Below are 22,896 nucleotides of genomic sequence, written 5' to 3' on the forward strand. Positions count from 1 at the left end.
CTCACATGCTGCCCACAACTCAGATTTTTAAAAATAATCAGCTCATTCTACCTTACTATCCTTACCTTGCTTCCATTCCCCCCTCCCTTTGCTAATCCTTCTTACTTTTTTCTTACCTTTTTTTGCTTATACCCCCTGTCTTTCCTCCTATTGTGAAATTCCTTTCTCTGCTTTCATTTAATGGTTACAGTGAAGATAAGACAGACAGAGCATATCGACCATAAACCTATCTTTTACATTTAGATTTTTAGATCTTTTCATTATTAAAAAAACGAATTTGGGTATCGCCCTTCAAGTCTCCTTCCTAGAAATTGTTCAAAGTTTTGTGTTTTTGCTCAACAATGACTCCGGTATTCAAAACATCCATAACATTTTTCATTGCTCCAAATAGTACTAACTTTAGTCTGACCGTTTTATTTATATCTTCTTTATGCCGAATATGTAAGGTAAGAGTTGTAATAAGTATCTATGCCCAGCAGCTCACTCTAAGAGTAGCCTCTGAGACAGCTGCTCAGGAATTGTGGGGCCCAGCAGCTGCCACGAGATTGCCCATGGGTATTGTGTACCAACAGTGAAACACATATTACCCGATTCTGCACAATTTTATCCACAGCTGACACAATACATGGTCCAAAACTGTCGCAAGCACGGTTTACGTGCGGTGGTCAAACCTAGCAGGTTATTTTTTAAAATAGCAAGCAGCAACCCACACACATGCGTTAGAGATTAGCTTTCTTAATATCTGTATCAGATTGTGAAATTGGCATTCAAAAGCGTATTACGTATAGCAAAGGATCAACTCTGATAGTGGGGAATGACAACATATAAGAAAAAAAATCTCCGCAAATGTTGCGTTCTGTAATTTTTTAGAGTTAGATCTACACGTGAAAAGCAGAGCTCTGTTGAATTCATTAGGCGCAGAAAATAATGTAACGGTTATTTTGATACTGTAAATTGTAAGTGTCCGTTCTAGCAGAAATCCTGGAAAAAAGTCTGCGAATAACTGAAAATATTACTAACAATTCCTTTAAATCTACCCATAGAACTGTGTGGTTTGTGTCTTCCATTTGCGTAAGTGCGACCACCTCTCTCTAGGTCATTATGTACACTGCTTCCATTCCTGAATATTCATTTGATAACCAAATGCATTCTGGATGTTGTAGCCTTGTGTTGCTTCCATGGAATTGCACGTACACCTGGGAACAATCATTTGCAGGTTTAAAGTTCCTGACTGGAGACTGTGTGCTTATTGAACTGCAGTGAGGTGGTCACCCTAATATGGGAAGGTGCAAATGGTTTCTGCAGATGCCGTTATGGGTATACGTGCAGTTAACTAAAACATAGCGATGCCATCAGACACCAAAAGGGAGTTCCAAAACGCAAACAGAACCAACTAACAATTCCTCTATCCAGCTGTTGTCCATAAGCTCATAATCCAGCCCAAACCATTTGTTGCTGGTCAAGTGGAATTTCCTCCAGGTCATCCACCATTAACTCAGTATCACATTTACACGGACAATCAATCATTCTGTAAAATGGCATTTATATTCCGCGGTTTCCCCAATTTCCTTTCCTGTTGGATGCGCATAAGTTTCCCACACAAACCATTTGTTACTGGTCGACTAGTTTTTGCTCCTGGCCATCCGCCATTAACTCAATATCACATCTGCACAGACCGTCAGCCTTTCAGTAATATTGCAGTGATATTTATTGGTTTCCCCAAATTCCTTTCCAGTTGGATCTGCTGAATTTTCCAACACAAACCATTTGTTACTGGTCGACTGGTTTTTCCTTCAGGCTATCCACCATTAACTCAATATCACATCTGCACCGACCGTCAACCTGTCAGTAAAATGGCAGTGATATTGAATTGTTTTCCCAAATTCCTTTCCTGTTGGATCCGGTGACGTTTCATATCTTAGCAGAAGTTTCTGTAGTTGTTACCTGACTGGTAATAAACCACAGAGGAACAAAAGCAGAGTGAAGACATAGGAGCATGTTCTCCACTCTCTATCTAGATCTTCAGAGAGAGATGTAATTCCTAAGTACCTGGTTCATGGACGAGAGAAGTCCATTCTGAAGAAGCCGTGCTCTGCATCACTGTGCGCCAACCCTGTACTGTCTAGGCACAGTTTGAGCCTGACACCTATGTGTGAAGTAGATTGACTCATTTTTACACATTTACATATTTTTGGAATTCTAAAATAATTCCACATGTGTTGGTGTTTACACAACTAATTGTGTAAGATAAACAATTACGCATGTGTAAATGCTTAGCCATGGCACGTGCGCCCAAGCTGACTTTTTCCTCCACAAAGAAAATATTTTTCCCAGTTGAAGAACTCTGTTTCCCAATACCCCGACCAATTTTGTGGTTAAACCCTTACCATTCTCACCGTGGGCTTGGAGTTACTTCAGTGGCATTACACGGGTGCCATGGACCTTAACAGTAGCAGGTTAAAAGCCACTCCTTTGCAGTTACAAAGTAAGACAGTCATAACTGGGCCTTCAAACATCTGGGCTCTGGTGCCAAAGCACCTACTGCACTACTTATGGCTTTGCCCCTGTGGGACCCTTGTCAAGGATAAATGTCCAAGTGTATTCAGGGTGAGCATGTGCTCTGGGGAACATGTGAATACCCTTCAAAGTAACACATGTGAGAGTGTTGGCCAAAGTTCAATGGCATTCCCACTAGGGAAAACCCTCTCCTTGCCACCCACAGCAGAGGTTCTCAGTGGTGTAACATTACAAATGAGTAAATCAATTTACGTGTGCAAACTCACATGTTGCGAATTGCAAAAGTGAGTTGGCACTCGGAGATCATGCCATTTACACTCCTAAACTGAACATAGATGTCCAAAATACATTTGTGTATTGTGCCCTTCTGGACTGCTCCATTCTACTTTGATAAGGGAGGGAATGGCCTCCTGGCGACAAACACGTAATGCAGCTGAAATACTAATGTTCGACTGTCACTAACATCTATTTTCACACTTGTGAAAGGGGTGAAAACAACTGCATTAGATGCTCATTCGTAAACATAGCTCAGCAGTAGCCTAATGAGCACTTTTAGTTTAGGGATCGCTCGCCTAGTGTGTACCTTTACTTGCATGTACATGCCCCAATCTAGAGGTGGCGCAAATTAATGTGACCTCTCGAGAGACACAATGGTGCAGTCTTTCGTGCACTATGGATGCATAGTTGTGCATGGACGAAGCCCAAAGGCACGTATATGCACCAAAGCACACAAATGCTTGTGCATTAGTGAGCCGTGTCCAGACAAATCTCCAAGAATACCTTTTTGTAAAGTCTCATTTTCTGAATTGGATAAAAATCTAATTTGCACTAACGTGTGAAATGTGCTAGCACACATCTTTACTATATCATTTCAGAAACTGAACATTTCTTTGCACTTGTAACTTTCAATTAAAACATCCTTACAGCGTTTAATAATGCTTCATGTCAGATTCTTAAGGTGGTTGAAAAATAAAATGTTATTTATAATTATTTGTTTGAAAGTATGATATGCAGGGGGAACTCCATAATTGAGAAATTCATGTGTGTGATTTCTCATAATGTTGCGTACAACGACTAACATCTTTATAACCAATCATTTACCTTAGATCTACCATTTGACCATGATTCCGTAAAACAAATACTATTTCATGCAGTTTTCCTGTTGCTATTGATTTAGCAATATGTAGTTTACACCTGTAATGATGAAACAACCTTTTGCATCACGTTCCAGAAAGTATATCAGAAGTCTTGAAAACCACCATTTTGAAGACGAAGTTAAAACTAATTTGTATGCTACGTTGCGCAAAATTGAGAAGATTGGATTTGACACATTGCTTGAAGACTTGTTTCTAGAATTACAGGTGTGTATACTTTTTGATACAACCTACTCAAGTCACCACTGCATCAGTTTATTCTTTTTTATGATATGTGTATATTTATTAGATATGTTTGGAAAACGAATGACTGGTTACATATGTGAACTCTATTGTTAACATGTCACAAACATGTCATTCACCAGGCCTTGCTTTTGCACTGTCCACCTTCTGTCCACGGGTTCTGGACCAATTACCTCGCCACCACATTGTATATCAATGGTCGACACACACACCACACACAGACCTATAATCTCACACACTCGCCATCTCTCTCTCTCTCACACACACACACACACACTACCACAGAAAAAAACAAGCAGCTTTGTTTACTGAAAGCACAAAATAGTGCTGATTACTCAAATAGAAATGGAACCAAAGTAGCACAACTTTATTTAGTATAGCGCAGAATATTAGATTGGTGCACATATGCACCTTTCACACATGCCTTTCCTATGAATATCAAAAATATGAATTGTTAATACAAAATTCTCTGCTGAACAGTCAGAATGATGATTTGCTTGTGATTGGTGAGCTGCTGTATGAACTGTCTTGTTTAATGATATACAGTATGCACTGCTCTCTTGAAAACATTTTGAACGATTAGTCCTGATATTTGAAACTAAAAAAGTTAAATTAAGGCTTTGTTTGTCACCGCCATGAGCACCAGTAACAAATTGTGGTTATTCTTCTTCCCTATTGCCCATAAGCCTACTGTTTTGGGGCTTGGACTCCCAACACCCAATTGGTTCTCCTTCCACTCCTTCAAGTTCCTAACCTTTGATATTATATTGCGCTACTTTAGTGTCTATCATCGCCTTGAACAATTGAACAGATCTACCTCAACCTACAAAGACCTACCTTGCACACCCTACAATAGAAACAACGTCCTACACCAAGGCTACTTCTGAGTGTGAAAGAGAGAGCAAACATACACGCTGGAATCCACCTATGTCTTCCAAATAGATATGGAATACCTTTAGATAATTTATATTTATTTATTTATTTGGAGACATAAGAGATAAAGACATTTTATTTGGATACATAAGACGTAAAGATAAAAAGGATTTATGAAATTAATAAAGATTAAAACATACGTTGACTGCACCAATATTATACGAAATCTGAATAGCTTGGGTTGCATATCTGCATTTTCTTAATAAAAATGCAGGAAGCAAAAAATAACTTGGATTCCATAAGTGCTGGGTAGGTGAATAGTCAGTAAGGTTCCTCAATTAATTTTTTTATTTAACCATCCCATTCTAAAATAAATAAAAAAACTTTCACATGAAAGGAGGCAAGATTCCTTATGACAAGTATTTTTGATAATAAAAAATAGATGAATGAAATCCAGGATATAAATGTTTATTTATGCAACACTGTAGTGAATCAGATTTGTAGACTTTGAGAAAATCAAAGCTTTTTTCGACCATCGTGTCTTAAGAGTGAATGTGGTTATTAAACTCAAACTAGGTTCGTATTGCTACTAGTAAACACTCCATCTTTCTGGAATGTGACATGGGATAGCACTGCCTTTGCAATGATAAGGCACAGACCTAGCAATCTCGAGCCCATCCTTTTGTTCCTAAGTTGATTACCAACTTTCTATAACCAAATGAAGACTTCAGTATTGAAAAATCACATTCTAGACATGTTCTTTTCTACTGTCTGATCTCCAGAATTGTCATCAGTAGCCCATTCTGAATTTAGCTATGGTGCAGAGCACCCTGAAGCCTTATTAAGGCATGAGGCCCAATACAACTCTTTTTCTTTCTGACCCACTTACTCCCTAATTCAGTCATTCCTTCATATCTTCTTCGCACACACACTCACTTGCTTATCAGCGCGCCCACTTCTTCATTCTGAGGGATTGACGTCTTCAGCAGTGACGCTCACTCCCATCCACAGAGGTTATCAGATTTCAATAAGGGGTCATTGGCTCAGCTTTTGAAGGGAGGCCTGAGCTGCAGGCCAGTCCCCAGAAAAAGCATGCAAGGTCTTGTACGTAAGAGCACAGCCAAAAAACTAAATAAACATAAAGATTCCTCTAGTGGCCAGAAAGAAGAGGTCCTAACAGAAGCCTTAATTTTACATTGAGTAAGAAACAGGTTCATATAGTGATCAGACTGAAATAGAGGAACAAGGGAAGATACATGACGGAAGGAGATTGAGCCTGAGATTGTGGTTGAGGCCATTCACCAGTCAAAAAGGAGCTAGTGCTAAAACAAGTCAATCAATACTTTTGTAAAAGAAATTAATCTTCAGTCCACATTTTGAAATTATAAATTGACACCACCTGACAGGCATCCACAAAGTAGGGCGAGATAACCAGACATAGACAACAAGTTAATTACAGTATTCTAGGAGATATCAAGTAACCTTCATAGTGGTTGTTGACTTATGAGAGAGAGCAAACGTAATAGCTACTGCATCAAAGTAAATTGATGTCTAACAGGGCAAACGTTGATTGTCTGCTGAACAAAAAGATTGCTTAAGTTTTCCTTAAAAAAATATGCGTTCCATCGTAGTAGGTGCAAAGTTCATTGTCTTATTTTTGTTTATTGTACATTTAAATTTGATGTTTATAGTTTGTCTTTTCTCCCCAGCCTAGTTTTAGAAAGCTGTCACAAAAGAATGGGCTATGCAGCCATGGAACTATGGTTCAAATTATTAAGATATCAGAAACCTACATGCTAAAATTCAAGACTCTTAAAGTCTGCTACTACCAGGTAAATGAGTGATACATTTGTTGCATGAAAACTGTTTTCATATTGGATGGGTTTTTATAATTTATTGGCTTTGAAAGTAATGTGCAAATGTAGAAAATATGTGAAAGACTAAAACTGAATATCTATAAACCATGCTTTGCTTGTTCAGTGAATACATGCTGAGATGCAACTGTAAACACTATGGGGCTCATCAAGATATCGAGCGGATCGCCACCGCCCGTATGGCGGTGGCGATCCACCCGCAGAAAACCACCACCCACATATGAATTCCCCCCGCCACATTACCAAGGCAGGGGGGACCCCGTCAGACGGGAAGACCGTCCGCCGGTTTTCCGCCTGTTGTCTACCGGGCGGAAAAGCAGTTAATATGGTGGCGGTGTCTGGTAGACACCGCCATCCATATTAGTATGCAGGTGGGGTGTTGTCTTTACCGCCACAGAAAGGCACGCGTTTTTCACCATTGGGGGCCCGTAGCAGGCTCCCAGGGATTATGGGAGGTGGGGGGTTCACATGGGGGTACCTATGGTACCCCCCTGCAGTTCCATGCACAACATGGCAGGCACCACACGGTGCCTGCCACATTGTGCATGGAAGTGCACGACATGCCTTCTTGGCATTGCGGCAGGCGGTGCTGAGAGCACCGCACGCCGCAATGTCAGGAATGCAGGATGCACCCGCCAGTGCGGCGGGCACATCCTAATATCATCAACGGAACCCCCGCACTAATGGCGGGCGGACCCATTCCATGACAGGATGGCGGGACTTTCCTAATGACCCTCTAAATGTGCAATTGCTTAAATGTATTAACAAGGAAACTGAGGAGGGATGGGAGGATTTAAACACATTTAAATACCCTATTCCTTTAAGTGGAATTATCCCAGACAGTTCAACCAGCAGGGAGAGCCTTAGAATTTTGGATCGGCATTACTGAAAAAGTGCTTAATAGGATGTACTGAGATGGCTTACATACATAGATCTGTCAATATGTCTTGTTGGAAAATTAACTCCAGAGGAAGCCAAGTAAATCATTTCAGGCATCAAAAATATTTATTCAATAGACCATGTGCACAGAAATAATTTTTGCTAATCTTAGTTTTTACAAATTAAGTATGCATTATTGGCAAATTGAACTCAAAACATATATTGCTTTTTGTTTATGCCCAGGAAATTATGGAGAAAATCCACCTTTATTTGGTTAAAGAATACATCAGGCGAATAATGAAGAAGAAAGTGAGCCAAAAGAGTACAGAGCAGCAGAAAATCATAGCAAATCAAATTAATGAAAGTGCATCTCTAATAAAAGAATGTTGCATAACAAATGTAAGTATAATATGAATATGTGAAGTCTTTTAGAAGCAATTGAAACCAAGGAAATGTAAAATGCAATTGTTTTGTTAATACTAAAAAATTAATTTTGTCCCACAGTAGTGGAGTTGCAAAGATGAGGGATTTTATCAAGCTCCAGAAGGGAAGCCACCTAAGAGTCTGTTAATGTAGGGAAGTGTAAGCAATGGCGTACTTTAAGCATGGATATGGTTGTACTCCATTTTGTAGTTTTCCATGCTTAAGGTGCCTAGGCCTGGCCTCCCACTCACCTTGAACTAGTCTTCCAGACAGCCTAGGCCCTTTCGGACTGGGCTAACATGCCTTTGAGGCCCCCGCCTTACTCCTCCGGCTCTCTCTCCTCTGATATCCTCTTCTGTCCCTCTCACCTCATACTTTCTCCCTCACCATTTGTGCCTGCTGATCTTATACTCAATTGTGTACTCTTTTCCTAAATGTTTTGCTCTCTTACTCCTTTTTAGTGCTCCTTAATTATTGTAGTGCTCTCTCACTCCTTTTTAGTGCGTTCTCATAATGTTTGTGCTCTCTCCCTCATTAATGCTCTTTCATTCGTTTTTATGCTTTCTCACTCTTTAGTGCCCTTTCCTTTGATTTTTATTCTCTCTTATTCCTCTGTAGTGCGCTTTCATTTGTCTTTGTGCTTTTGGTCCGGTTCTCATTTCAACCCTTGTGCATTGTGCTGTGTACAGTTATTTGAGGCCTTTTCACATCGTTTCAGACCTTTTGCCCCCTCTGTTGGGCTCCCCACAGCCCCCACCCCCAGGCATTTCTCCCACCTTCCCGGCTCCTTACCCGCTCCTCCTGTCACGTTCTCTCACCTCTTATTTCCGTACCTCTGCAGCCCTGCCCCTTCATTCCTCATTCTCCCACGACCTATTTAATGATGGCCGCTGTGCAGCTGCACGCAGCGGGCATATCACCGGCGTGCCAATGGTGCCAAACGCAAGCCCATCTGCGCCTGTATGTGCCTGTACCGCATCTAGTGCCAGGAACCCTGGTTGGATCGCCTCCCAGCGATACTCTGCAGCGCTCCAACGGTCTCTCGACTGGAATGCCTCTACCACCATTGCTGCAGTGGCACACACCAGAGTAGGGGCCTTTGCCTGCACCCACTGCCAGTTCCCCATTGGCAGTCTACCCATACATCCCACACAAGCACCAGTGACACCAACAACACCCCACCCAACACCACACGCTTCAGCAAACCTACACCCCAACACTCACTTGCATGCAAGCTACTCAACACATGATCTCTCAGCAGACATGCAACTGAAATCTGGGACCTGCAGAGTAGTAATCCACTGGACCTCCTCTTCCTCATGGACACCTGGCTCAACTACACATTGACATCCAAATTGCCATCCAACATCGACGCAGCGATTCCAGCGGGCTACAAGATCGCACAACAGGAACGCTCTCCCAAGCCAGGAGGAGAACTCAAAGTCATCTACAAAGACTCCATTAACATCCACGGAAGGCACCACACCCTTAATAGAACATCTGCACTTCAAGCTGCAAATCTCTGAAACCTTCACCCTAAATGGAACCCTCGTCTACCTGCCACCAGGACCACGAGCCACTTTCAACAATCACTGATTTCATCGCCCTCTCACCTCAACTCCAGAGCCTCCATACTCCTCAGTGACCTCAATTCCCACTTAGAACACAGAACTGACCACTGCTACACAGCACTAATTGAAACCAGGAGCAACATTGGACTAACCCAGCTCATCAGAGAACCATTACACATCGCAGGACACACACTAGACCCCATCTTCACCACTAACAGCCTCAAGTACAGCTCCACGTCATCGCTCACATGGACTGACCACTCCATCATCCACTTCCAAATCAACACACCACAATTCAACACACCCACCAGTGCCAGCCAACCCTGCCTTAAGTGGGGCAAAATTGCAGTAGCTGTTTAGCTCAACATCCTTAGCACGGGTCAACCTAACCCCACGGCCAACCTCAATAAAGACATCTCTAACTTCAACAAGTGGACCACGAACTGTGCAGATTCTCTTCACACCCATCAATCACAACAAGCAAAGAAGAACCAACAACCAAGTCAGCTGGTGCACAGAGGACGTTTGAGATGCCAAACAGCATTTCAAATAACTAGAAAGAAAATGGAGAGCCAGCCACAAAGCCACCAACAGAACCATCTTCAAGGCTGCACTCAGGCACTACGACCAACAACTGAGAGACACCAACACCAAGAAAAGAGCGTTGGCTGAATGCATCAAAGGGAGCACCAACAGCTGCATAGAGATCTTCTTGATAGTCAAGGACTTCAGCACACCCCCCTGCCTCCGTCAACAGCATCACCCCCTCCCAAGAACTCCGATGACCTATCACATTTTTTCCACAATAAAATCGCAAGCATCTACAGCAGCAATTTGTACTCCAGCCATGTCCTAGCGATCTTATCACCAACCAACATGACCACAATAACAAATGGGAAACTCTCACCAGAGAAGACTCAACAAAGCTCATGAAGTCCATCCATTCTGGGGCCCCAACAGATCTATGCCCCCACCACATCTGCAACCTTGGAGCACCAATCAACACCACCATCACCCACATCATTAACCCCGTCATCACATCCACCATATTCTCTGAAGATTGTAAGCATGCAGCGGTCAATGCTCTCCTCAAGAAACCGTTGGTTGACCTGAAACAACTGAGCAACTTCCATCTGATCTCCATGCTCCCCTGCCCAGCCAGTGATAGTGAAAGCCATGAACAAGCCACTGACAATTAACCTCAAACTACACCACTGAACAATACTCAATCAGGATTCTGAAAAGGTCACAGCTCCGAAACAGGTCTCATCGCAGCCATGACTACATATGGGCCATCCTGGGCCGAAGAGAGACAGTGGCTCTCATCTTGCTTGACCTCTCTGCGGCATTCAACATAGTCTCCCCGAACAGAAGATTCTATGACATCGGCAGCCAGAGACCCGCATTCAAATGGATCTGCTCCTTCATTACAAGAAGAACCCAAAGAGTCAGACTGCCACCCTTGCGATCGGAGACCAAGAACCTGATCTGTGGAGTTCCCCAGGGAATGTCCCTCAGCCCTACCCTGTTCAATATCTACATGACGCCGCTCACCAACACTATCATATACCATGTTATCAACATCTCTTATGCTGACAGCACCCAACTTATCCTCTCCAAGACAGTCAAAACTAACACCACCATAAACAACTTAACCAACTGCATGACCATGATAGCAGAATGGATGAAAATCAGCTGTTTGAAGCTCAACTGTGACAAGACTGAAGTACTGGTCTTCAGAAACAAGACCTCTCCTTCGGATGCCACCTGGTGGCCGACTGAGCCAGGACCAACACCAGACCCACCGACCTCAGGATCACCCTGAACGACAAGGTGAACATGACAGCACAAATCAACGCAGTGAGTGCTGCCTGTATCTATATCCTTCTCAAGCTACAAAAGATCTTCAAATGGCTGCCACAGAACGTCAGACAAATCATCAAGCAGGCACTCATCACAAGCAGACTCAACTACAGCAACACTCTCTAACCGGGATCTCCAAGCAGCTCACTCACAGACTACAGACCCAGCAGAATGCTGCCACAAGAGGTGTCCTCAAACTACAACACCGTACCAACATCTCACCTCAGAGCACTCCACTGGCTCCCCATCAACAAACACAGCCAATGCAAACTTCTCATGCTCACATACAAAGCTTTACACATCACTGGACCAGCCTAACTGAACCGTGGAATTCACTTTCACTAGCCAGCCATAAACTATGTTCAGTCTCACCCTCACTCTCACATACCGGCCGCATTCATGAAAGCAGAGAAGGAGGGCGCTCATTCTCCTATATCACACCAATGAACAAAGTCCCACAGCACATCAGACCCTCCTCCTCACTTCTTGAGTTCTGCAAGAATCTGAAGATATGGCTATTCGATTAACCTTGCGGGGAACATACTCCTTCACTCCTGCTCAAGTTCCTGGATACCCTCTTGGGTGATTAGCACGCTTTACAAATAGACATAACATGACAATATGTTCAAAACACATTGCAGATTCTTCATTTGTTTTGGTTTTGTTTGTGTAGTTTCTGCATCCTTCATTCGCCAACCTTGCATTAGATAATGGCAATCCATATTATCTTCAACTGTAAAATTAGTGGGCAGCAGCATAACAAGTCTATGAAGATTTGGTGAAGTCTGTATTTATAAAAGTAGGTGGACATCAGCTGAGAGAAAGATGAGTAGTGCTCTATTGTAGAATTGACTATTGATGCATCAAAATAAAATATTTGCATAATATCTGCTAAGTTGGGTCCTATTATCTTTGGTGAAAGAGGATAACCGAGACCCCTGCTGTGTGGAAGAGAAGAACTGCTCTCCCTCACTTGTGCACTCTCCTGGAATTAGCATTTGCTACGCAGGCTAGACCAGCAAATTTGCTGGTCTGCCATACTGACATGCATCTCTGCTGTTGGGGGCAAAGATTCTGAACTCTTTAGGCATGGCTGGTAGCTATATGGCCTTGGAGACTTAAGCGTCACCATCCACCAATTGCTCCAAGAGATAAGTGTTCTTTGTCATGACCATTTATACCATTCTCCAGAAGACATGTCCCCGTGAACTGACTTTAGGACCCCATCATGAATTTTATTAAATGACATAGATAGCACTGTGACAAATACAAATATGTGTAAACTGTAAAATTATCACAGAAATACCTCTGATAAAATATTAAGAAACACAGGGGACCTGCGCTAAATCACACTACCAGTCAAGGAAAAACACCCTGAGAAAGTGGTTTCACCTGCCAATTTGAAATAGAAGCTACAAAGATGCTCTAGTATGAGCACTTCTACAAGTGTAGTCTAAGTCCAAGAAGGCATGTTCCTCTTCAGTCTGTCAGCACTGCCCACATTTCCAGAGAATGAACAGAAGAAATGGTTTTTGAGAAGGTTCCAATCCAACCAGGGGCTTTTGTTATATTCAGCCCTCTGTGGGTGCAAAGAGCATGTGTGGCCATTTTATGAGCCCGTGGGGCACCGCAGTATTACAGAAGGGACACCTGATGCTTCTGTAATACAGTTAGCGCTGCTGCACTGATAAAGCTGGAACTGTTATGAGGGCCATTTCTTCATTAGCATGGGGTCTGGCCCCGTGTTAATAAGGGAAAATACTGCAACATATAATGGTCATGGGTGCAGAGGCAACAAAGCCTTTCTGGGATGCACTGACTTAATTAACTTCTTAGCCTGTACCTCTACAAAGCTCACAACCAACTATGACACTATAAATTACTATTTTACATTTATAGTCCAAATATAAATTACTTAAAATTACAAACTATATTAAACATGAACCACAATTACACAAACAACATAAAACATATACAATTAAAATAGTATGCAACACAAAAAAACTTAAACGATATTTCTTACCTTAAAAAATCTATATTTTTGTCAACAATATTTATGCACATGATATGTCTGTGTCACAATTTAAAACCATCAGTATAGAAAGAATATGGGAAAAGCCAGCACTATTGCACAACAGTGCCCTCACGTTCTTCCTAACCGCATCAACAACGAGTTGACGGGAATCTATTGTGCCAAATAATTCTTTGACTAAAGCATTGGGTGTTTTAAGTTTAAGGAAGTGAAATTGGTGTATTCATTCATTTACTATTTCCATTAACAAGTCACTAGAAACTTCCATAAATTGAAGCTCATGCTCAATGAAAGATGCACATTGTAATGCGTAATATGGACCACAGCCTGGAGTGTAGGCAACATTTGCACAGGGATTGCAAAACATGGGCACTACCCTGGCCCACGAGTGGGGCCAGCCCTCGGGCATAATAATATCTGTTCTCAATGGGAATTATCCCTGGCACAAGGTAACCCTGTGTACTAAGCAAACAACAGTCCCGGCTTATGAGCAAAGACCAGGTAGACAGCATTCTTATTCATGAGCAGTGCCATTTGCAGGCAAAAAGGACTGATACATGGCCAGTGCTCTGGTATTTTTTTTTTTTTAAAGTTTGACTATCTATGTTTAATCACAAATGTTCTTTTTAATTACCATTTATGAATAAATAGGTAAATTGAGGACATTGTCCTATACTTTTCACTTTAGAGTCGCATTGTCCCTTGGCTTTCCAAGCATATACTGCTTGTTGGATAATGTTGTGCTTTTAGGAGGTTGAACTGAGTTTACTTAACTTTGAATTGATGTGACTTCACACAACATAATCTGAGGCTGATGGAAAAATTGAACTGTGTGGGAAAGTTTAATTTCTAGTTTCTGATCATATCCATGACATTTGCCACCTTACTTCACAACCAACAGGTTTGTTGCAGTAGACATAACAAAAAAATGCTTATATTGATATTGAAATTATGGTAGACCTTATGCAGTTAACGAAGTTGATGTCTGGGTCCTCAAGAGGAAAAGGACAAATTCCTTTAAAACACTTCTTTCGAATCTTGGGCTTAAGGAAAACTTCCCATAAGAAACAAATGAAAGCATCGGTGTTCAAGGGGGAACTTTGAATTCCTGGCTAACTAACTATACACAATATTTAGAGCAATATTTGAGGTGTAATTATCCACAGCTTTTTGAGGATGGAAGGAATTTAAATATTTCAAACATAATTTGGGGAATTTCGTGTTATGCTTGTTACGTGAAATTACCGAAATTACACCATTAGACTATGTTCTGTATCTACGCCACCATTTATGGCAAAATTCTAGAGCAGAAGCGTGGGAACAACACAAACAACCAGAACACGAGCAGCTGTTTCTGGCGGAGTTTTTCAACCTATATTTTTTGCATGAAATGCATTCTCACATCAAAAGTTGTCTCTGGAACTCATTTTGTACTAAAATGTAGTGCTAAATGACCAATTTGCTTTTTTTGTATTTACATTTAATTTTTCATGATTTTTCCGAAATTTTGCATAATGTCGCAAAAGCAAATCACCCAAGTTTCGCACATCCCTAGATAGATAGAAGGAAGTGAGTGAGGAGGAAGGAAGGAAGGAGTTATGCAATGTGATACTTGTATAGTTTGTCTATTGTTTTCAATCAGACATGATGTGTCAGAATATGGTTCCATGACTAGAAACCTCAAATCTTGCCATATGTGGACCTGTAGTTCACAGCATTTTGAAAAATATTTTTCCTTAAAATTTCCTAATAGAAAAGATTAACAGGCTATTGGACCACAACTTAAAGGCTTCAGACATATAAGTGCGATGGGTGAACTCTGGAAAAGTGAGATTAACAGGATTATTCTTCAAAAGAGAGCGTCCATGCTATGTGTTTTATTGTTGGGCTATACAGTATAACTACTATTTACAACAGGAAATTAAATATATAAATTGTAAAGAAAATATAATACAATAGGAAATGTTGTTGCGTTTCAGGGATCAAAGGCAGAATGGTTGAATGATGCTATCCCAAAAATAGCTGAAATCATCAAACTTCATGACATAGATGCTATAAGGACCGAGGTTGCTTCACTTGCAAGCCAGTACCCAGATTTAAGGTGAGATTTATGATAATTTCTAGTGAAGCTACAGGATTATCAATGTCAATGCAATGTCTATGTATTCCAATGGTGTTTATCTTCCTATGATATACTTCTTTCAATTTTCCCAAATCCTAAAGGTTTCAGTTTCAGTTATTTGTAAAATGTGTACATTTTGAGTGGTTGCTCAGAGCTCTCATTTTAAATACTTTGAATCTGATTAATTAAACAATACTGCATTCACAAACCATGGAATTTGCAAAGTCCCAGGGATTGTGAACACACACATGTTTGGTTCAAAGTACGAAACCCATTTTGCGAATTAGAAAATCATTGCCAACTCAGCAAAAAGCTGATGCATTCCACATTTGAATCAATTGAAAGTTGCATTGACCAGTTACTGACACTGCAAAGGAGGAGGTAATTGGTTTGCAATGGGGAAGTGATCTTATCACCCCCTTGGCTGTTGTTCATTTGGGAACAAGGTAGCCCATGCCATGTGTTAATGGACTGCTCCCATGGGGAACAGAGTCAAGACTGATTTGCATAGGGCTTGTTCTTACCTGAAATGGCATGCGGAGCAAAAAACAATGGATTTAGGCCCAGATCTCTGTAATGTGGTGAATGCCTGACATTGTTCAGGATTCTGTCCATCAATTGTTCTTTTTGCATTTGCCACCCCGAGTTGGGTGGTAATGGCCAGACGTGGGTCCTGTGCTCTCCATGCCACTGGAGTCAAGCTAACTTGGCTGATGAGGGGTGACACCCCAAAACCGGTCCTAGGATCCTTGTTTCCAGTCCAGGGAGGACCTGGCCTAGCAGTTGGGGCTGGACTCATGGGAACAGGGTGAAGACTGATTTCCATATGGCTGTGTCTAAACTGCAATGAAATGAGGAGCAAAAAAGCGATGAATTCAGGCCCGATCTCTTTTCCTAGGGTGAATGCCTGACATTGTTCAGCATTCTGTCCATCAATTGTTCTTTTTGCATGTGTAAATGTTTAGCATGTTCTCATTTTAGCCAACAGTGTTGTGCCCTGGGGTTTGTAGTTCTCCTGCACATTGTAAGTATGCACTGAAAAATCCTATTATGTCGGCTCAAAGTTGAAGAAAAGCTGAATGAGATAAGACCATTCACCAGCTATTAGTGACAGAGCATAGTAACAGGTCTGTGACAAGGTCCACTCAATGAATGGTGACAGCATGTGCCTTTTCATAGATGTGACATTCTAGCAGAGCACCAGGCAGGTGATTGCTTATAGTTTGGTTAATGCTACACTTGTGTCACGTCTGTGGAAACATCAGCAGCTGGGGCCATAGCTGCAGGGCTTTTTAACCACCGCTGCAGCAAGTGAGTGAGCCTGACTTATTCTACGAAGATTTTGGGAGTGGGTAAGAGTTATCCTAAGGAAACCTGCAAACAATTTCACCAAATGTGCATTTCACATCACAAGTTTAAAATAAGTGTGTAAAAAGCATTATGCTCCACGTGAAGTTCTGAAAGTACACTCATAAAAAAAATGTATACTTTGACAGTATGTTAAACAAGCCTAGTCCTGCCCATGGCCATAGGTGGGTGCCCACTTAAAGGTGTAATGCTGAGCATACTACTTTGTTTGTCCTTTAATGGCTCAGTACACTCAGAGGCATATTTACACACCCCTATTGCCACAGGAATATCACTTTTAACAACGTTCCTGTGGCGATAGGGGATTCGCCTTATTTACAAGGCAGTGTTAAGCCACTTAATGTGGCTTAACTCCGCCTCGTAAATAAGGAACCCTTTCACGCTATACTTAGCGTGAAAGGGGTGGGCAATGAGTGTTGCGTTGGGCATTCTGCCTCAACACCCATTGATTTTGATGCTATTTACAAGGGTGGCATAAATAGGAGGCAGCACCAAAATTAAGACCAGGAAACACCTGATCTTAACATGGTGAAATGAGGAGAAACTCTTCATTTCTTCTTGTTGTAACTGTTTCTATGTGTGCTGCATCATGCAGCATACATAGAAACAGCAAAACACCTTGAATGATTGTTCATGTCTCTTCCTGCACATAAACAATCATTACAAAAATGACGATTTGCAATTTGAATGTGTACTGCACAATGCAGTACACACAAGTTAGAAATCACCATTTGTGACTGTTTATGTGGAGGAAGAGACTCCTTTCTGCACATAATCAATAATTCCCACAATGCAAGCACCCTTGCTCTATGGTGTAAGGGTGCCAGCGTTGGCGCTAGGCAGTTTACTTTACCTCCAGTGCTAGGAAAAACACAGGGATGTGCCGTATCTATGTAAATACAGTGCATCCTTGCGTTTTCGGCATGGCAAAGCGAGGGGTTAGCATTTTGGGCTTAACACCATGCTATACCATTTCTTTGTATATATGCCCCTCAGTGTTTTAATGCAGTGCACATTTTCTGAAGGGGGCGTGATATTTTGTAATGGGTAAATATTAGATCATACCTTCCCCATTGCAGCTTCCCGTAAGTTCTAGCACCTACCCAAGCATTGGCAGATCTGACGCACAAACGCTGTACCTCTCAGGCTCTTTGTGGCTATTTACATTTGCTTCTTTCTTTACCCTCACCCATACTTTTTCTTACCCATATATCCCTACTCATTTAATTTGTGGATGTTACTTTTCCATTCCAAGGCCGAAAATAAAATTACTCCTTTCCTTGCCAATAGTTAATCAAGTCATTTTTAGAAAGGAAAACTGCAAAACAGATTAATAAGATCCACAAACGTGTTAGTATTAAAGTCGTTTGAAATACTGTGTTGATGTGAACCCCCCCCCCCAACCCCCACCCTCCCCCTTGATGTGAAATACCTAATTTAAAGTGAAAACCTCTTTTAGGTGAAATTCTGTAGGGCAAGGTAGGGACCTTTTTGACAGCTTTTGCTATCTCTTCATGCTAGTTATAGTGAGTCAGCTTATGCTATCTCTACATGTTAGTTACAGTGAGTCAGTTTATGCCATCTCTTCATGTTAGTTACAGTGGGACCATGCAGGAGCATGCTTCTGCTTTAGCTTATGCTGTCTGCATCGATCTGAAATGCCTCAATTGAGTTTAAATTACTGTCTTTACATACAATGCCTGGCATTGCACAGGACGAAAACCCAGCTGTAAAAAGAGAGTGAAATTGTCTTATTTTATCTAGTTTGCATATTTTTACGAGTATTTTAAAAAGTACATCTCAGTAATTTGTATGAAAGTTTCATCATGCAGATAAAAGCAACTTAAGTTTTTACGGTAATTTGAGGAGATCCTTTATAATGCGACCATTACAAATCATGTTACAAAAGCATATGCCTTGTTAGAACATTCCACCACCCACAAAAATAAACTTCCATTTGGGAGATGTTAAACATACCCCTCGACCTCTTAGAATAACAATGTTGTGAAATCTAAAAAAAACATGATGATGCAACAGTGAGTGGCAAAGACAGCGGGTTTGAGAACATAATTGTCATTCACTGTTGAATCATTGAAACATCGTTCATGGAAGAAACTATGCAACTTTTCCCCTCTTTGTGTCATTGGGGGCATTCTAGTGATCCACAAATGTGCCAGATCGAATGCTTGACATGTAAATAAATCAATGAAATAAATAAATAGAGGTCCCCACAGTGTGCTGCTAAATGCTGGAGTTGCCAGATGTCAAGACTGGCCAATCTTGATACCACCTCATGCCACTTTCTTCCAAAAGTCTACACTTCTAGTCTATACGTCATTTCTTCAAAGTTCTTTCTAATCCCTAGATTATTCCTTTGTCACTGTTGTCCTAGCTTTCTCCTACTTCATCTTACATTCCTTTTTGTTTTTCTCTCTTTTGCTCTGGATTAAAGTCTGTTGATGAAAAGTAGTGAAGCACTGGCTCGATCATAGTCATCTCTGATAGAAAAGGCTTGTAACACTTGACCAAGTCTAACTTTGTTCTACATCCTTTCACAGCAAACATCAAGTCGGAGCGATCTTGTACATCAAAGGGAATCTCAGAAACAGTGAATTGAAATATATAATAAATATCCTGGCTGACATTGGAGAAAGCAAGGAAGAGGACACGCCCAAGCTATTTTCTCATATAGCAGTTTCTTGAGGTCTTACCAGACTGAAACATTGAATTTTGTTCTAAATAAATGAGGAATGCTATGTGTGGAACTCTACAGCGACCTCTGAACATGGTGCTGTTCCACATAACCCATCACGCAGTGTTTCACAACATTGGATGCCTGGGGGAACTTGAAATTGGATTTATGTAAGAGTCGCATTTACGTAAAATCGAGGGAAAATGTGTTTTGGGGGTTTTGCAAGAAAGAAGCAGGAATAGACTTATCGCTCAAGGATCCCTTTGATTGCTGCCTTGGAATACACCTTCAACGCCTCCAAGGCTAGCAACACCCCTTGAACATTAAGAAATAAAGTATCAAGACCCCTGTAATGAAGCTCCTCAAGCAGGGGGGACACTGGAGATTGCTGCCACCTGTTACAATGTCTTTAGACCAGATCAGCTACACTGGATCATTCTGGGTGATGATGCTGTTCGGTACATGGCTAAACTGCCTAATGTGACAATTTGCTCCTCGTACATGATTTAAGATATTCACTTTCGTAAACTGTTGACAATGTCTGGTACATTCAGTCACAATGCATTGAGAGCAAGCGTGTGAGTGAGTCTGTCAGTGACAGTACTTGTAATGCAAATGATAAAATGACCTGCAGAGACCATTTCCTTTTGAAGTGTAAAAGCATAAATGCTGTTGTGTACAATACATGTTAAACATCAGTTTTTACCCAATCGAAAATCTCGTCTGTAGAAACAGTGAATCTGACCCAGGTGAGGGCCTACAATTCTCTTCTGGAGAATATTTTTCCAGAGCGCCAACCATTTTTTTCTAATTGACTAAGGTAAAGAAAGTGCAATCTGAATATTTCCTTTTTCATTTATGTGATTATATGTTTTTGTCCCCAAATTCGTTCCAATCACCTAGTTATCATTGAATGAGTCTTTTGGGCTTAGCAAGGACAGGCTTCATATCCATGGAGAGATGGCACTTTCCCAACACTGCAGAGTACAGACTCACTCTCCTGTGTGCTCATTGATGTAGGGGTTTTCTGTAGGCATGGTATCCTCTATTGTGGGGACCAGAAGGGAGCCATCATTACTGGCTGCCCTTTATAAATAAAAAAAAATTATACCGTGTCTGCCAAAAGCTTTGCATCAGGAGTCTGATTTAGAGTTGGGCTGTAGCAGGGATAGCATTGTGGAAGAAATTCTGCTAGTGAATGATATGCCAAATTTCAGACTTTCTCTTGATGATTGTATATCAAAATTACAAGGTCCATAATATCAACCTGCACTCCCGTTGACTCCAGAATATTGACTATCAACATACTGTCAATGTAGGCATACATAGGAAGGAATAGATGTAATATGTCTGACTTCACATTTTCCACACAACTCTATATCAGGCCATTAGTTTTCCTTTCGCTCTTGCGTTCCACTTCTTCTGTTCTGCATATCTGGAAACAAAAGAGAACCAATAGGAGGCTGATCATTCCTGTATCTGGCAGCCAGACTCTGGAATAATTTACCATTCAAACTAGAGAAATTCAGAGCTGCCTGGCATTTAGATTTGACATCAAAACATTCCACCTTTGTTAGTGTTGTAACTTGCAGTAGATTAGTGGTGTCTCAGTGCTATAAATAAATAAATAAATAAATTAATTAATATACACTCTAAACCTGAACGGTGGACCTTAAAATTCCATTGTTTCCTTTCAAGGAACATCCTGCTTCTGCCAATTGCTCTCTGTCTGTTGGAATTTACTTAGTTTGACTGCAGAAGGAGAGATCTGTGTGCAATGAAGGTCCGTCCACACATAGGATTATATTCTGTTCTCCATAGAGCCCAGTCTGCACACAGAATTATATGCTGTTGTCTGTGGAGCCCAGTCTGCACATGGGATTATATGTTATCAATGAAGCCTAGTACACACATAGGATTCTATTCTGTTCTCCATGGAGCTCAGTCCGCACATAGGATTATATGCAGTTGTCTATGGAGCCCAGTCCACGCATAGGATTATATGCTGTTGTGCATGGAGGCCAGTCCACACATAGGATTATATGCAGTTGTCTATGGAGCCCAGTCTGCACATGGGATTATATGCTTTTGTCTGTGGAGCCCAGTCTGCACATGGGATTATATGTTATCAATGAAGCCTATTACACACATAGGATTATATTCTGTTCTCCATGGAGCCCAGTCCACACATAGGATTATATGCTGTTGTCCAAAGAACCCATTCTGCACCAGGCGGGCAACTAGAGCCAAATTTCGGGGGGGGGGGGCTGAAAAAGATTTCGGGGGGGGGGCTACGTCTTCCAGCCATAGGCAGGGTAGAGTGGCTGTAAGAAGGGGTGAAAACACAACAAAAGCCTCATTAACGAGTAAATGGGCTTTTAAAGACCTGTGAAGCACTCGGGTCCGGCTGCAATTAGACAGACGCCAGCCCGCGAGGCTGTCTCAGCCGGGTTGACACACATGACGGGGGGGGGGGGGGGGGCTGAAGCCCGGTGAGCCCAATGGGTGTTGCGCGCCTGGTCTGCACATAGGATTATATGCTGTTGTCTATGGAGCCCAGTCCGCACATATAATTTGCTGTTGTCTATGGAGCCCAGTACGCATTTAGGATTATATGCTGTTGTGCACAGAACCCAGTCCGCATTTAAGGTTATATGCTGTTGCCCATCAGGCAAATGGCAGTCAAGCAGCTCATTATACTCTACATTCCCATATAAAAATATGGCATCAAAAAAGCATTATAAAAAGGCCGAACCATTTCACATATGTATTTATATCAGTGACCAGTATTTCAGAATTTTAAGACTGTAATTAGTTTGCCAAAAAATCCTTTCTTATAGAAAGTGTTAATATGTTTCCTAGAATATTGAAACGACTGCTTTTATCTACTCAAGGGCAGATTTTCAGGGCAGCTGAAAATGTTATTTGTTTTTGTAAGACTTGTATTTAAAATGTATTATAATTTCCAAAGAATGTATGTATTTATTTTTATGTCTCTATTTTTTTTATTATCTATTTTGCACTATGTTGATCAGTATTAAAGTACTGTCTTCTTGAACTCGAGTCATCTTTATTCTCTGTGTGTCATTCACAGTTGATGGAAACATGAGACCATTTACAAAAAGTCAAGACAATCAAAGAAGATAAAATACTTTAATAGTAGGGGCCTTATCACAAGTGGGCCACAATGTTTTGATCCCTGCACAAACCCCAGTTTGCATAGAGATCGTAATTCCAAGTAATGCAAAGTTTACTGCATCCGGTACTGGGCGCCATAAACTTAGT

The 22,896-nt window shown here is 41.3% G+C and overlaps 1 protein-coding gene across 1 annotated transcript in view; it reads left to right on the forward strand.

Annotated features, from left to right (window-relative positions):
- The window catches only part of LOC146798947 (tumor necrosis factor alpha-induced protein 2-like), a 48,150-nt gene extending 25,481 nt beyond the window's left edge, over positions 1-22,669 (forward strand). Inside the window, exons 8-12 of the mRNA XM_085626311.1 lie at positions 3,749-3,878; positions 6,497-6,619; positions 7,784-7,939; positions 15,409-15,530; positions 19,478-22,669. Coding sequence (XP_085482437.1) covers positions 3,749-3,878; positions 6,497-6,619; positions 7,784-7,939; positions 15,409-15,530; positions 19,478-19,622 — 676 coding nt within the window. The 3' untranslated portion in view covers positions 19,623-22,669. The remainder of the gene's footprint in view (positions 1-3,748; positions 3,879-6,496; positions 6,620-7,783; positions 7,940-15,408; positions 15,531-19,477) is intronic.
- The last annotated feature ends 227 nt before the right edge of the window (positions 22,670-22,896 follow it).

The sequence above is a fragment of the Triturus cristatus genome, chromosome 9 (genome assembly GCF_964204655.1).
Source record: "Triturus cristatus chromosome 9, aTriCri1.1, whole genome shotgun sequence".
NCBI classification, from domain to species: domain Eukaryota; kingdom Metazoa; phylum Chordata; class Amphibia; order Caudata; family Salamandridae; genus Triturus; species Triturus cristatus.